At 38.8% G+C, this 17,170-nt stretch overlaps 1 protein-coding gene across 5 annotated transcripts in view; it reads left to right on the top strand.

Moving 5' to 3' along the window:
- The window catches only part of LOC138307271 (coadhesin-like), a 54,091-nt gene extending 37,823 nt beyond the window's left edge, over window positions 1-16,268 (top strand). For 3 of the 5 annotated variants that reach the window (XM_069247922.1, XM_069247917.1, XM_069247918.1), the window contains 5 exons: window positions 9,117-9,170; window positions 11,124-11,171; window positions 11,717-11,843; window positions 12,395-13,294; window positions 13,876-16,268. In XM_069247922.1, the coding sequence (XP_069104023.1) occupies window positions 9,117-9,170; window positions 11,124-11,171; window positions 11,717-11,843; window positions 12,395-13,294; window positions 13,876-14,066 (1,320 nt within the window). In that variant the 3' untranslated portion in view covers window positions 14,067-16,268. The remainder of the gene's footprint in view (window positions 1-9,116; window positions 9,171-11,123; window positions 11,172-11,716; window positions 11,844-12,394; window positions 13,295-13,875) is intronic. The other 2 variants (XM_069247920.1, XM_069247921.1) reach the window with 2 other exon arrangements.
- Window positions 16,269-17,170: the final 902 nt, after the last annotated feature.

Raw genomic sequence — 17,170 nt, 5'->3', positions numbered from 1 at the left:
ACCTCTGTATAGAGAACACCTGCTTAATACGACCACATGTCTTATAGACCACCTCTGTATAGAGAACACCTGCTTAATACGACCACATGTCTTATAGACCACCTCTGTATAGAGAACACCTGCTTAATACAACCACATGTCTTATCGACCACCTCCCTATAGAGAACACCTGCTTAATACGACCACATGTCTTATAGACCACCTCTGTATAGAGAACACCTGCTTAACACAAACTCATGTCTTATAGACCACCTCCTATAGAGAACACTGCTTAATACGACCACATGTCTTATAGACCACCTCTGTGTAGAGAACACCTGCTTAATACGACCATGTCTTATAGACCACCTCTATATAGAGAACGCCTGCTTAATACGACCATGTCTTATATAGACCACCTCCCTATAGAGAACACTGCCTCTAATACGACCACATGTCTTATAGACCACCTCTGTATAGAGAACACCTGCTTAATACGACCACATGTCTTATAGACCACCTCCCTATAGAGAACACCTGCTTAATACGACCACATGTCTTATAGACCACCTCTGTATAGAGAACGCCTGCTTAATACGACCACATTGTCTTATAGACCACCTCTGTATAGAGAACGCCTGCTTAATACGACCACATGTCTTATAGACCACCTCCCTATAGAGAACACTGCTTAATACGACCAATGTCTTATAGACCACTCTGTATAGAGAACACCTGCTTAATACGACCACATGTCTTATCGACCACCTCCCTATAGAGAACACTGCTTAATACGACCACATGTCTTATAGACCACCTCCCTATAGAGAACGCTGCTTTAATACGACCACATGTCTTATAGACCACCTCTGTATAGAGAACACCTGCTTAATACGACCACATGTCTTATAGACCACCTCCCTATAGAGAACACCTGCTTAATACGACCCATGTCTTATAGACCACCTCTGTATAGAGAACGCCTGCTTAATACGACCACATGTCTTATAGACCACCTCTGTATAGAGAACGCCTGCTTAATACGACCATTGTCTTATAGACCACCTCTGTATAGAGAACGCCTGCTTAATACGACCACATGTCTTATCGAACCACCTCTGTATAGAGAACACCTGCTTAATACGACCACATGTCTTATAGACCACCTCCCTATAGAGAACGCCTGCTTAATACGACCACATGTCTTATAGACCACCTCTGTATAGAGAACACCTGCTTAATACGACCACATGTCTTATAGACCACCTCTGTATAGAGAACGCCTGCTTAATACGACCACATGTCTTATAGACCACCTCTGTATAGAGAACGCCTGCTTAATACGACCATATGTCTTATAGACCACCTCCCTATAGAGAACGCCTGCTTAATACGACCACATGTCTTATCGACCACCTCTGTATAGAGAACACCTGCTTAATACGACCACATGTCTTATAGACCACCTCTGTATAGAGAACACCTGCTTAATACGACCACATGTCTTATAGACCACCTCTGTATAGAGAACACCTGCTTAATACGACCACATGTCTTATGACCACCTCATATAAGAAACCTGCTTAATACCACCTATAGACCCTGCTTACACGACCAATGTCTTATAGACCACCTCTGTATAGAGAACACCTGCTTAATACGACCACATGTCTTATAGACCACCTCTGTATAGAGAACGCCTGCTTAATACGACCACATGTCTTATAGACCACCTCTGTATAGAGAACGCCTGCTTAATACGACCACATGTCTTATAGACCACCTCTGTATAGAGAACGCCTGCTTAATACGACCACATGTCTTATAGACCACCTCTGTATAGAGAACGCCTGCTTAATACGACCACATGTCTTATAGACCACCTCTGTATAGAGAACGCCTGCTTAATACGACCACATGTCTTATAGACCACCTCTGTATAGAGAACGCCTGCTTAATACGACCACATGTCTTATAGACCACCTCTGTATAGAGAACACCTGCTTAATACGACCACATGTCTTATAACCACCTCTGTGTATAGAGAACACCTGCTAAATACGACCACATGTCTTATCGACCACCTCTGTATAGAGAACGCCTGCTTAATACGACCACATGTCTTATCGACCACCTCTGTGTAGAGAACACCTGCTTAATACGACCACATGTCTTATAGACCACCTCTGTATAGAGAACACCTGCTTAATACGACCACATGTCTTATAGACCACCTCTGTATAGAGAACACCTGCTTAATACGACCACATGTATTATAGACCACCTCTGTATAGAGAACACCTGCTTAATACGACCACATGTCTTATAGACCACCTCTGTATAGAGAACACCTGCTTAATACGACCACATGTCTTATAGACCACCTCCTATAGAGAACGCCTGCTTAATACGACCACATGTCTTATAGACCACCTCTGTATAGAGAACGCCTGCTTAATACGACCACATGTCTTATAGACCACCTCTGTATAGAGAACGCCTGCTTAATACGACCACATGTCTTATAGACCACCTCTGTATAGAGAACGCCTGCTTAATACGACCACACATGTCTTATATAGACCACCTCTGTATAGAGAACGCCTGCTTAATACGACCACATGTCTTATAGACCACCTCTGTATAGAGAACGCCTGCTTAATACGACCACATGTCTTATAGACACCTCTGTATAGAGAACGCCTGCTTAATACGACCACATGTCTTATAGACCACCTCTGTATAGAGAACGCCTGCTTAATACGACACATGTCTTATAGACCACCTCCCTATAGAGAACGCCTGCTTAATACGACCACATGTCTTATAGACCACCTCCAATATAGAGAACGCCTGCTTAATACGACCACATGTCTTATCGACCACCTCTGTATAGAGAACGCCTGCTTAATACGACCACATGTCTTATAGACCCCCTCTGTATAGAGAACACCTGCTTAATACGACCACATGTCTTATAGACCACCTCTGTATAGAGAACACCTGCTTAATACGACCACATGTCTTATAGACCACCTCTGTATAGAGAACACCTGCTTAATACGACCACATGTCTTATAGACCACCTCTGTATAGAGAACACCTGCTTAATACGACCACATGTCTTATAGACCACCTCTGTATAGAGAACACCTGCTTAATACGACCACATGTCTTATAGACCACCTCTGTATAGAGAACGCCTGCTTAATACGACCACATGTCTTATCGACCACCTCTGTATAGAGAACACCTGCTTAATACGACCACATGTCTTATAGACCACCTCCCTATAGAGAACGCCTGCTTAATACGACCACATGTCTTATAGACCACCTCTGTATAGAGAACGCCTGCTTAATACGACCACATGTCTTATAGACCACCTCTGTATAGAGAACACCTGCTTAATACGACCACATGTCTTATAGACCACCTCTGTATAGAGAACACCTGCTTAATACGACCATGTCTTATCGACCACCTCTGTGTAGAGAACACCTGCTTAATACGACCACATGTCTTATAGACCACCTCTGTATAGAGAACGCCTGCTTAATACGACCACATGTCTTATAGACCACCTCTGTATAGAGAACGCCTGCTTAATACGACCATATGTCTTATAGACCACCTCTGTATAGAGAACGCCTGCTTAATACGACCACATGTCTTATAGACCACCTCTGTATAGAGAACGCCTGCTTAATACGACCACATGTCTTATAGACCACCTCTGTATAGAGAACGCCTGCTTAATACGACCACATGTCTTATAGACCACCTCTGTATAGAGAACGCCTGCTTAATACGACCACATGTCTTATCGACCACCTCTGTATAGAGAACACCTGCTTAATACGACCACATGTCTTATAGACCACCTCCCTATAGAGAACGCCTGCTTAATACGACCACATGTCTTATAGACCACCTCTGTATAGAGAACGCCTGCTTAATACGACCACATGTCTTATAGACCACCTCTGTATAGAGAACACTTGCTTTATACGACCATATGTCTTATAAACCACCTCTGTGTAGAGAACACCTGCTTAATACGACCACATGTCTTATCGACCACCTCTGTATAGAGAACGCCTGCTAAATACAACCACATTTCTGATAGACCACCTCTGTATAGAGAACGCCTGCTTAATACGACCACATGTCTTATCGACCACCTCTGTATAGAGAACACCTGCTTAATACGACCACATGTCTTATAGACCACCTCCCTATAGAGAACACTTGCCTAATACGACCACATGTCTTATAGACCACCTCTGTGTATAGAACACCTGCTTAATACGACCATGTCTTATAGACCACCTCTGTATAGAGAACACCTGCTTAACACGACCTCATGTCTTATCGACCACCTCCCTATAGAGAACACCTGCTTAATACGACCACATGTCTTATAGACCACCTCCCTATAGAGAACGCCTGCTTAATACGACCACATGTCTTATAGACCACCTCTGTATAGAGAACACCTGCTTAATACGACCACACGTCTTATAGACCACCTCTGTATAGAGAACGCCTGCTTAATACGACCACATATCTTATAGACCACCTCTGTATAGAGAACACTTGCTTAATACGACCATATGTCTTATAGACCACCTCTGTATAGAGAACGCCTGCTTAATACAACCACATTTTTTAAAGACCACCTCTGTATAGAGAACCCCTGCTTAATACGACCACATGTCTTATCGATCACCTCTGTATAGAGAACGCCTGCTTAATACGACCACATGTCTTATAGACCATCTACCTATTGAGAACTCTTGATTAATACGACCACATGTCTTATAGACCACCTCCCTATAGAGAACGCCTGCTCAATACGATCACATGTCTTATAGACAACCTCCCTATAGAGAACGCCTTCTTAATACGACCACATGTCTTATAGACCACCTACCAATAGAGAAGCCTGCTTAATACGACCACATGTCTTATCGACCACCTCTGTATAGAGAACGCCTGCTTAATACGACCACATGTCTTATAGACCTCCTCTGTGTAGAGAACACCTGCGTTATACGACCACAAGTCTTATAGACCATCTCTGTATAGAGAACTTCTGCTTAATACGACCACATGTCTGATCGACCACCTCTGTATAGAGAACACCTGCTTAATACGACCACATGTTTTATAGACCACCTGCCTATATAGAACACCTGCTTAACACGACCTCATGTCTTATAGACCACCTCTGTATAGAGAACACCTGCTTAATACGACCACATGTCTTATAGAACACTTCTGTATAGAGAACGCCTGCTTAAAACGACCACATGTCTTATCGACCACCTCTGTATAGAGAACACCTGCTTAATACGACCACATGTCTTATAGACCACCTCCCTATAGAGAACGTCTGCTTAATACGACCACATGTCTTATAGACCACCTCTGTATAGAGAACGCCTGCTTAATACGACCACATGTCTTATCGACCACCTCTGTGTAGAGAACACCTGCTTAATACGACCATGTCTTATCGACCACCTCTGTATAGAGAACACCTGCTTAATACGACCATGTCTTATAGACCACCTCTGTATAGAGAACGCCTGCTTAATACGACCACATGTCTTATAGACCACCTCTGTATAGAGAACGACTTCTTATTACGACCATATGTCTTATAGACCACCTCTGTATAGAGAACGCCTGCTTAATACTACCATGTCTTATGGACCACCTCTGTATAGAGAACGCCTGCTTAATACGACCACATGTCTTATAGACACACCTCTGTATAGAGAACGCCTGCTTAATACGACCATATGTCTTATAGACCACATCTGTATAGAGAACGCCTGCTTAATACGACCACATGTCTTATAGACCACCTCCGTATAGAGAATGCCTTCTTAAAAAGACCATGTATCTTATCGACCACCTCTGTATAGAGAACACCTGCTTAATACGACCACATGTCTTATAGACCACCTCCCTATAGAGAACACCTGCTTAATACGACCACATGTCTTATAGACCACCTCTGTATAGAGAACGCCTGCTTAATACGACCATATGTCTTATAGACCACCTCTGTATAGAGAACGCCTGCTTAATACGACCACGTGTCTTATAGACCACCTATGTATAGAGAACACTTCCTTTATACGACCATATGTCTTATAAACCACCTCTGTGCAGAGAACACCTGCTTAATACGACCACATGTCTTATCGACCACCTCTGTATAGAGAACGCCTGCTTAATACAACCACATGTCTTATAGACCACCTCTGTATAGAGAACGCCTGCTTAATACGACCACATGTCTTATCGACCACCTCTGTGTAGAGAACACCTGCTTAATACGACCACATGTCCTATAGAACACCTCTGTATAGAGAACACCTGCTTAATACGACCACATTTTTATAGATCACCTCTGTATAGAGAACGCCTGCTTAATACGACCACATGTCCTATAGAACACATCTGTATAGAGAACACCTGCTTAATACGACCACATGTCTTATAGACCACCTCTGTATAGAGAACGCCTGCTTAATACGACCACATGTCTTATAGACCACCTCTGTATAGAGAACGCCTGCTTAATACGACCACATGTCTTATCGACCACCTCTGTATAGAGAACACCTGCTTAATACGACCATATCTCTTATAGACCACATCTCTATAGAGAACGCCTGCTTAATACGACCACATGTCTTAAAGACCACCTCCCTATAGAGAACGCCTGCTTAATACGACCACATGTCTTATCGACCACCTCTGTGTAGAGAACACCTGCTTAATACGACCATTTCTTATAGACCACCTCTGTATAGAGAACGCCTGCTTAATACGACCACATGTCTTATAGACCACCTCTGTATAGAGAACGCCTGCTTAATACGACCATATCTCTTATAGACCACATCTGTATAGAGAACGCCTGCTTAATACGACCACATGTCTTAAAGACCACCTCCCTATAGAGAACATCTGCTTAATACGACCACATGTCTTATAGACCACCTCCCTGTAGAGAACGCCTGCTTAATACGACCACGTGTCTTATAGACCACCTATGTATAGAGAACACCTGCTTAATACGACCACATGTCTTATCGACCACCTCCCTATAGAGAACATCTGCTTAATACGACCACATGTCTTATCGACCACCTCCCTATAGAGAACGCCTGCTTAATATGACCACGTGTCTTATAGACCACCTCTGTATAGAGAACACCTGCTTAATACGACCACATGTCTTATCGAACACCTCCCTATAGAGAACACCTGCTTAATACGACCACATGTCTTATAGACCACCTCTGTATAGAGAACACCTGCTTAATACGACCACATGTCTTATAGACCACCTCTGTATAGAGAATGCCTGCTTAATTCGACCACATGTCTTATCGATCACCTCTGTATAGAGAACGCCTGCTTAATACGACCACATGTCTTATAGACCATCTTAGACCATCTACCTATTGAGAACGCCTGCTTAATACGACCACATGTCTTGTCGACCACCTCTGTATAGAGAACACCTGCTTAATACGACCAGATGGTTTATAGACTAGCTCCGTATAGAGAACACTTGCTTAAAACGACCACATGTCTTATAGACCACCTCTGTATAGAGAACATCTGCTTAATACGACCACATGTCTTATCGACCACCTCCCTATAGAGAACGCCTGCTTAATACGACCACATGTCTTATAGACCACCTCTGTATATAGAAAGCCTGCTTAATACGACCACATGTCTTATCGACCACCTCTGTGTAGAGAACACCTGCTTAATACGACCATGTCTTATAGACCACCTCTGTATAGAGAACGCCTGCTTAATACGACCACATGTCTTATAGACCACCTCTGTATAGAGAACGCCTGCTTAATACGACCACATGTCTTATAGACCACATCTGTATAGAGAACGCCTGCTTAATACGACCACATGTCTTATAGACCACCTCCCTATAGAGAACACCTGCTTAATACGACCAGATGTTTTATAGACTAGCTCCCTATAGAGAACACTTGCTTAAAACGACCACATGTCTTATAGACAACCTCTGTATAGAGAACATCTGCTTAAAACGACCACATGTCTTATCGACCACCTCCCTATAGAGAACATCTGCTTAAAACGACCACATGTCTTATCGACCACCTCCCTAAAGAGAACGCCTGCTTAATACGACCACATGTCTTATAGACCACCCCTGTATATAGAAAGCCTGCTTAATACGACCACGTGTCTTATCGTCCACCTCTGTGTACAGAACACCTGCTTAATACGACCATGTCTTATAGACCACATCTGTATAGAGAACGCCTGCTTAATACGACCACATGTCTTATAGACCACCTCCCTATAGAGAACGCCTGCTTAAAACGACCATGTGTCTTATCGACCACCTCTGTATAGAGAACACCTGCTTAATACGACCACATGTCTTATAGACCACCTCCCTGTAGAGAACGCCTGCTTTATATGACCACATGTCTTATAGACTACCTCTGTATAGAGAACGCCTGCTTAATACGACCACGTGTCTTATAGACCACCTATGTATAGAGAACACTTGCTTTATACGACCATATGTCTTATAAACCACCTCTGTGCAGAGAACACCTGCTTAATACGACCACATGTCTTATCGACCACCTCTGTATAGAGAACGCCTGCTTAATACAACCACATTTCTTATAGACCACCTCTGTATAGAGAACGCCTGCTTAATACGACCACATGTCTTATCGATCACTTCTGTGTAGAGAACACCTGCTTAATACGACCATGTCTTATCGACCACCTCTGTATAGAGAAAACCAAAAGACCACCTGCTATAAAGAGGATTTTTCTTCTGGCCTATTGAGTGTTCACTACAGACAGATTTTGCTATTTCTTGTGTCAAATAAAATGACTGTCGATCATGCGATTCTAACAGTTATTGGTTTGAGAGTTTAAAATGACAGTTTCATGACTCAATCTACTTATAAACTTGCACTTATCTTACGTTGTCGAATTGTTTTTGTAAGTCATGTCGATTGAGGGAGAAGCTTAAATAGTTATATAAATAATGACAGGTTTTGATAAATGAGGTAAATAATTTCACATTGTAGACTAGAACCAACTGTACTTATGACTACGTACAAGACGTAAGAATACCTTCCTATGTAAGTATTAATACTTTGAAGATATTTCTTTATTTCAAATGTCATTTTCTATCGATGCGTACGTCTATGTTTTCAGTAATAATGTTTGGTGAGGATAAATATTCTAGAACACTTTTATTTTTGTCTGTATTTATATCATTTTTCAAGGTTTTACAATATGTCCACAAAACATACACACACCTTTATCCTTACTATCGTATTCCAATCAAATATGCATTTACTAGTACCACCATCACCATCCTCCTCTTCCTCCTCCTCCTCCTCAGTATATTCATTATCAATTTTGACAGCCCTTATCCTATGCAAGTAAACACATATACACTAATCAAAAGGTATCCATGCCCCTTCACTCGCTTTATGTTATAATCCTCATCGGAAATAGGCAATCATTAAATAGATGTATCTTTAAAGTAACGAATTCAGACAATAAACACCAGTAGTAGGCGATAAAAATGATTCTTATGGTTAAAACAATTAATGAACAATTGTTGAACTTTCAAAATAATCAGTTAGTAAACGATTATATACAATGTTCATGTGTTTGCAATGTTTACAGAATGCAAATAATCTTGGCAGTGAGGCAAATGAAGTATTCACAGTTTAATCAATTAAAACAAACCTTATAATAACTGTCGTTTGAGAAACTTTTTTCTTCTATCAGACTTTAATGGTTATATTTAACTCCATTGAATCATTTGCATAACTTCTTATAAACTCATAATTTTGTTTCGCATATTCCGAATTTTGCTCAGGCGCCAATTGCATATTATATAAATATTGATGATGGCGACATGTTTTCATGGGCGCAACGTTCAATTTTTCAGAGAAAATGATTCCATGTGATGACGTATTATTTAATACCTACAAGAAAGGGACGATAGCTCTGTAATATGTAAAAAAAAACACCAAATAATTCGTCATGGTCCATCGCTTTTCAAGTGAGATCATGAAATTTTAAATCAAAATTGTGTCTTTTTTAAACGCAACATAAATTAAAGTGTTATTCCCCTGTTGGTGTTATAAATGATTCGAGTTTTGAAATTCGTTAATTTATGAAATGTTAACAGACTCACTGATTTTTAAGATAAATATTGAGATTCTAACTTTAGCAGTTGTAAAATCGGGATGCATAAAAACTATTGGATACCTTTTGAATATTACCAAATTCAATCTCTACCAACATCTTTTTTCAAGTGCACAATGGAAGAATACTTCACATGTGCCTTTAATATGTTACTTTTCTCTTTCTGGATAATGTTTAATAAAAGGGAAATAACTCTTAAAAGTTTATAAGCATAAAACCGATGTAATGATATTGCACAGGCAACCAGGGCCCAGTTGTTCAAAGCATGAAAAGCTTAATCACATGATAAGTGCAATTTTCATTCTCATTTACTGCAAATTTTGTGATTGTAAGTTAACTTCAATAAACTCAGTAAGTAGTAATAACGAAATGAGTTCTTAAGATTCCTAGAAATTTTGTAAATTTCTATTACCAGAAATTATTTTATCTTGATTTGAAAATTGTCATAAAATTGTTATTAGTCTAATCACATTTTGAACAACTGGGCACAGATGTATAAATTAAGTGAAGGGTTTAGACAGAGTTGAATGAACATGACCTCTATGTTATTTTTTTTTGATATGTAGTGAAATTTTAATCAAGTATTATACCACAAATATATTCAATTTCACATAAACATTGTCTTAGCATAACAAACCCCTTATAACATTAAGCATGAATCAAATGTGGAAGTTCTTTATGTGATTAGTCCGGTTAAACAGAGAGAAGAAAACAAGTTTCTTGAAGACACCAGTAGTTTGTTGGTTTGAGATTTTTTGGCTGTATAGTAATACAATTGTAAAATACAAAATATGTCACCTTAAAGACAACTGGACAATCGGTGATTTGTCAATATATATCAATAATTTCTCGTTTGTCCATACCAATAGTATCCTGACTCCGCGTACGCATCAGGTGGAGGGGATCAAATGTATACTGTAAGTACGTAATGGATATTCTATTACGTAGCACATTTATTAAAATACTTGTTCTAAATCATCTATTTATTAACTCTTGAATAGTTATCTAAACAAACTATATTGTTATTAATTGTTGTTTTCAAGCTTCGAATATCGAATTTCAAAAACTAATTTATTATACAGTAGACAAATGATAGGAAATACAATCACCTTATAAAACAATGTTTTAATAATCAGAAAGGTTTTCGTTGGCCATGGAAACTCGATCAGCATTATGGCGTGCCAGAAATATTGACAAAAACATGATGAGACGAATGCCAAATATTGCATAGCAAGCTTGACTTTTTAACAATATTTTTATGGTTAAAATATAGACAATTTCATTTCATTCAACGTCATATTCTAATGAGGTTAGCATGGTACTGACCACCGTTAATACCAAACATTGGACCTGTAGCTATTATTGAATAAACACATTTAAATTTTAAAATTGTATTTCAAAATATAAGATTATCAATGAAATCGGGATGTTAAAAACCACTCAAGATTATTTTATGTTACAGAAGAAGGGCCGTTCTCACAGATACGTGATCATTGTCGCTGTAGTGCTGGTTGTCTTGGCGATTCTTGGAGCTGCAGCAGCAGCTGCATTAAAAGTAACAGTTTTCAAAGACGAAAGAGTTTTTGCAGGTGTCTGTCTTTTATATGGATAAACATGCGTTAATGTTTCTTCAATGTTTAAAAAAAGTAATATTTTTACTGTCCGTAACGGTAATGAGAAAGTTGAGATTAAAATTTGTCGTGTTTGCGAAAGGAAATTAAAAAAAAAAAAAAAAAAAAGAAAAAAAAAGAAACTGCATTCAAATATGATCAGGAAAGATAATATTGCATTCTTTTTACATTCAAGGTATGTTAATATCAAGATTTATCAGAAACCTTATTCTGACAAATGAAACATTATGGTTCATCACTGCAATGTCGGAATTAAGTGAGATTATTTATGGTTACTGTATGAACGACCCTGTTCTTAATAAATAAATATTCCAATTAAAAGTACTTATCATGCGTTTAAAACAATATCGATTTTGTATCTCCTTATCCGAGTTTTTTTTGTTTTTTTTTTGTTCTGGTTTTTAACTCTCGATTCTCCAACCTCTGTGTCTTTTTGCCGCACCACGTATTATAGTTGTCATTCTTTAATGGCATTATATCATTTCTTTAATTTGTTAATAACTAAACAGATGCACAACAAGGGAATAACCCAATGGATGGTGTTTGGTCTGATTGGCCGGCATGGACTGACTGTTCATCAACTTGTGGAAACGGCACCATGACTCGCCACAGAACCTGTGACAATCCTTCTCCTGTGTATGGGGGCGATGACTGCGAGGGATCTACAACGGAAACCCAGACGTGTATGCTTGCTAACTGGGGATCTACAACGGAAACCCAGACGTGTATGCTTGCTAACTGCTCTGTGAATGGGAATTGGAGTGAATGGAATCCGTGGACGGACTGTTCAGAATCGTGTGGCAACGGCACCAGAAACCGAAACAGAATTTGTGATTATCCTCCTCCAGCATTTGGTGGTAATGACTGTGTTGGATTTAATTCTGAAGAAGAATTATGCATGCTGCAGTATTGCCCTATAAATGGAAATTGGTCTAATTGGGAAAATTGGAGTGGATGTTCAACAACTTGCGGTGGTGGCATCCGGAATCGTACTAGACACTGCGACAACCCAACTCCGCAACACAGTGGTCAAGACTGTGAGGGAATCAACTCAGAAACATCAAGTTGTGCTGAGGACACTTGTCCTCCACCTGGTATCTGGGGCATGTGGTCCGAGTGGAATGACTGTTCCAAGACATGCGGTGAAGGTGTGTCAACTAGGACAAGACCGTGTGACGACTCTGCTGGTGGGGAATGTATTGGGGCTGATACAGAGACTCAGACCTGTCAAGACCTTAAGTGTTATGATCCTTGGTTAGGTTGGAGTGACTGCAGTCTCACGTGTGGAACTGGTATACGGACTAGGGAAAGAACGTGTGATGGTAGATATACCGGGCAGGAATGCGGATGGCATTATCCAACATTTAGAGACACAAAGACCTGTACCAACTCAGCGATTTGTCAACCAGGTAGGTATCCTCTGTGATTTACAGTAACATGGAACATTAGTATATATTTCTATAGAATGGTCACTGGTATTACATCGAATATGATAATTATATTTATGTGCTTTAATTTCAATACAAAGAAAAAAATGGCGTGGAGATCTGATGATAATATGTCATCACTCCTGAAGAATTACATATATCGTACGTAGCCATATTGTCAAGGTTAAATATTATATCTGTGAAAATATTAGAGGTAACTAAAACCATGTTAAGCAAACACAAAATAACAACAATAACGTGAGAAAAATATAAGGATACAAAATGAAAAATAGTTGTTATTAAGTAACTAGTGAACATCGTATTACTGTCAATGAGAACACGTCTGCAACCTTTAGAACATTATTGAAAAAATAAAACATGAAATATGTCTAACGATTTCAGAATCCTCTTTTAAAGCAACAAAAAAAAAGCTCCTTAAATTGGACATGATCCACTTCGAATATTTGGTATCATTTCATATTATTTCATTTATTTTATTTTTGTATAGACTTATTTTATGGGCACCTTTGTTAATACTTTGTCCCTTTCATCATGTTTTGTAGGTTTCTGTGAGAGCCGAAGTGCAAACTGTTCCTACAACCATCCGACAAGGTGTGACATGTATATCAGATGTGATGCGGGCAAGATTATGCACGAACAGGTGTGTAATGTATTGATGTGGTACCAGGTACAAGACACCAACCCGTGTCTAGGCCATTGCAACTGGAAGGCCAATGTCCAATGTACGATATAAGACACCAACCCGTGTCTCAGCCAATTCGAATGGGAGGCCAATGTCCAATGTACGGTATAAGACACAAACCCGTGTCTCGTATTATATTATAAACTTTATTTATTTTACATCGATTACGTAACAAGTTATACAACTAATGCAAATCACTCTCGATGACACAGATGTAAGCGTGCGAAGGATTTTAGTGTGGGAGGAAACCAGAGTGCCAAGAGAAAACGCACGTGATCGGGCAGATAACCGTAACCTTTTCACGTCCGTTCCGGGGATCGAACCCCGGACGGCTTAACCACTACACCATCCGTTAACCCAATCAACCAGTGTCTCGGCTACTGCGACTGGCAGGCCAATGCCCAATGTAGATACCAACCAGTGTCTCGGCTACTGCGACTGGCAGGCCAATGCCCAATGCAGATACCAACCAGTGTCTCGGCCACTGCGACTGGAAGGCCAATGCCCAATGTAGATACCAACCAGTGTCTCGGCCACTGCGACTGGAAGGCAAATGTCCAATGTAGATACCAACCAGTGTCTCAGCTACTGCGACTGGATGGCCAATGTCCAATGTAGATACCCACCTGTATCTCGGCTACTGCGACTGGCAGGCAAATGTCCAATTTAGATACAAACCAGTGTCTCGGCCACTGCGACTGGAAGGCCAATGTCCAATGTAGATACCAACCAGTGTCTCGGCCACTGAGACTGGCAGGCCAATGTCCAATGTAGATACCAACCTGTGTCTCGGCTACTGCGACTGGGAGGCAAATGTTCAATCTACATTATAAAATCGTCCATTATTTGAATAGTAAGACGATTTCTCGCGGAATATAGAAACACCAAGACTTTCAAGGTATTGAAGTCGTATTGTCAGGGTAAGGGAGACAACTCTTGTTTTTTCTATGCAGCCTCTTGAATTAAAACAGGTCTTCACACATTTAAATGACCGTTACTCAAGTACATTTTGTTACTACATATTGCTGCAAAATGTGTCTCCATGTAGTGATGTACTAATTACAAATTAATAGCTCTCGTATTCTATAGTATCAGGTCATATTTTTTTTGCTATTTAGTTTTTAACTGCTTCCTTTTTACTACATTTCTTTATGAAAAGAAAAACATGTGTATTGATATGATAATATAGTATTGATACACAGATGTTGCACTCGGATTGAAATACTTATTCGGTTGACAGTTGAAAACTATTAATACTCTCTTTATAAAGGATTCATGATACGTTTGTTTATTTTGTTTTGTACGTGACTTGAAGATTTAAATCTCTTAAACCGGTTTTTGTGATTTTTTTTAGGTAAACCAAATCAAGCGTTACGTATTTGTTTCTGTTAAGATCAAGCGATAAGCCAAAGCGACATTCACACCAGATAAATAGTTTTTAAATGTAAAATTAGGTTAAATATTTTCTTTTATTTGGGGATACAATACAATATAATGTAAGTCCATTTTAAGCTGTAAGCTTGTTTTCCTACTCTCAAATACTCTATGTATTGAATGTAAAATGCATGTATATTAATAATTGAATATATAGGGAAAAGAAGTGATTCTAACAGCGTGGCCAACTAAAATGTATTGTCGAATTTTCGGTCTGCCCTTTCGTCAAGACACAAAATTAACAAATAAAATTATATATTAAGGAGGTCACGAATGTTCACAAAAATACAGATAAACTACAGAGACCATGGCATTATTGTCTGGATGATCCCTTCGGTCAGTCGTTATGATTAGATGTAGTTCATCTGATGAAAGTCTTGGGGTTGATAACATTTTTGACCCTCGGGTAGAAAATCCCTATCCTTCATATCCACATAAAATATTCTGGGGAGAGGGCTTATATTGGCATAGCCTGCTGTCCAATCCCTATTAAAGCAAATGATTTTTAATAAAATTATTAAATATTTTGAAATGAAATAAAATATTCTGTATCCTATGTATGGAAGGATCCAGTCATTTACATTATATTCTGATCTTTTTAAAATCTGAGTAAACAGCTTAACCATTGTCCAGATTTAAAAAAAATAGTTTGATTTTCTTCTGAAATGATACTTAATATACGTTTTATGAACATGTTGTACACCAGTGTTATGTTAAATCGTATGTATATACCCTTTGTTACTTAGAGGCCAATAATATAAGCACCGTCTTTTGTTTGATCCCATTGCGTTTTTTTGAATAAAAAATATCACGAATGTGTACCTTGTGTTTTTAAATCCTGTCAACACATCTCAATACATGGCTAATTAACACTAAAGTAATATAAGACACGGTTATAATTAGCTCCTGGGGACCAACAAAATCACTTCGTTATAAGTACAGTTCGTAATACTTATATTAGAAACATCTGATAGGACATTGAACAGGATGGAAATTACTACATTATAACCATGAATTCGTTCTAAGTGTGTTCGTTATAAACGTGTTTTACTGTATATAGCTTAGGAGTTTTCTTTTCGTTCGATGATACATTAGTTTGTATTTGTATGCATTTATTTTCTAAATTCGCCTCACTTATTTGATAGTACGAATAATATCAATTTTCACTGCATCGGTTTACTGTTTTCTTCCTTATATACAGTGTTCACATATCAAAAATGACGTAAGACAGTTGGAATCAAGGCACTCTGGATAACTTAAATTTGATCCTTCAGAATCTATATCAAATTACATTACCAATTATTTCGTGTGGCTTTCTTTACAAATGCTCTTTTTAGACCCATAACCACTTAAAAATTACTATATAATTAATGAGTCAATACGTTATAAAACACTTACGTAAGTATAAAACACGTACGTAAGTATAAAGTATAAAACACGTACGTAAGTATACAGTATAAAACACGTACGTAAGTATACAGTATAAAACACGTACGTAAGTATACAGTATAAAACACGTACGTAAATATACAGTATAAAACACGTATATAAGTATACAGTATAAAACACGTACGTAAGTATAAAGTATAAAACACGTACGTAAGTATACAGTATAAAACACTTACATAAGTATAAAACACGTACGTAAGTATAAAGTATAAAACACGTACGTAAGTATACAGTATAAAACACGTACGTAAGTATAAAGTATAAAACACGTA

Source organism: Argopecten irradians, chromosome 14 (genome assembly GCF_041381155.1).
Source record: "Argopecten irradians isolate NY chromosome 14, Ai_NY, whole genome shotgun sequence".
NCBI classification, from domain to species: Eukaryota; Metazoa; Mollusca; class Bivalvia; order Pectinida; family Pectinidae; genus Argopecten; species Argopecten irradians.
The sequence above is the reverse complement of the archived record's forward strand: the minus strand, read 5'-3'. Positions and strand labels throughout refer to the sequence as shown.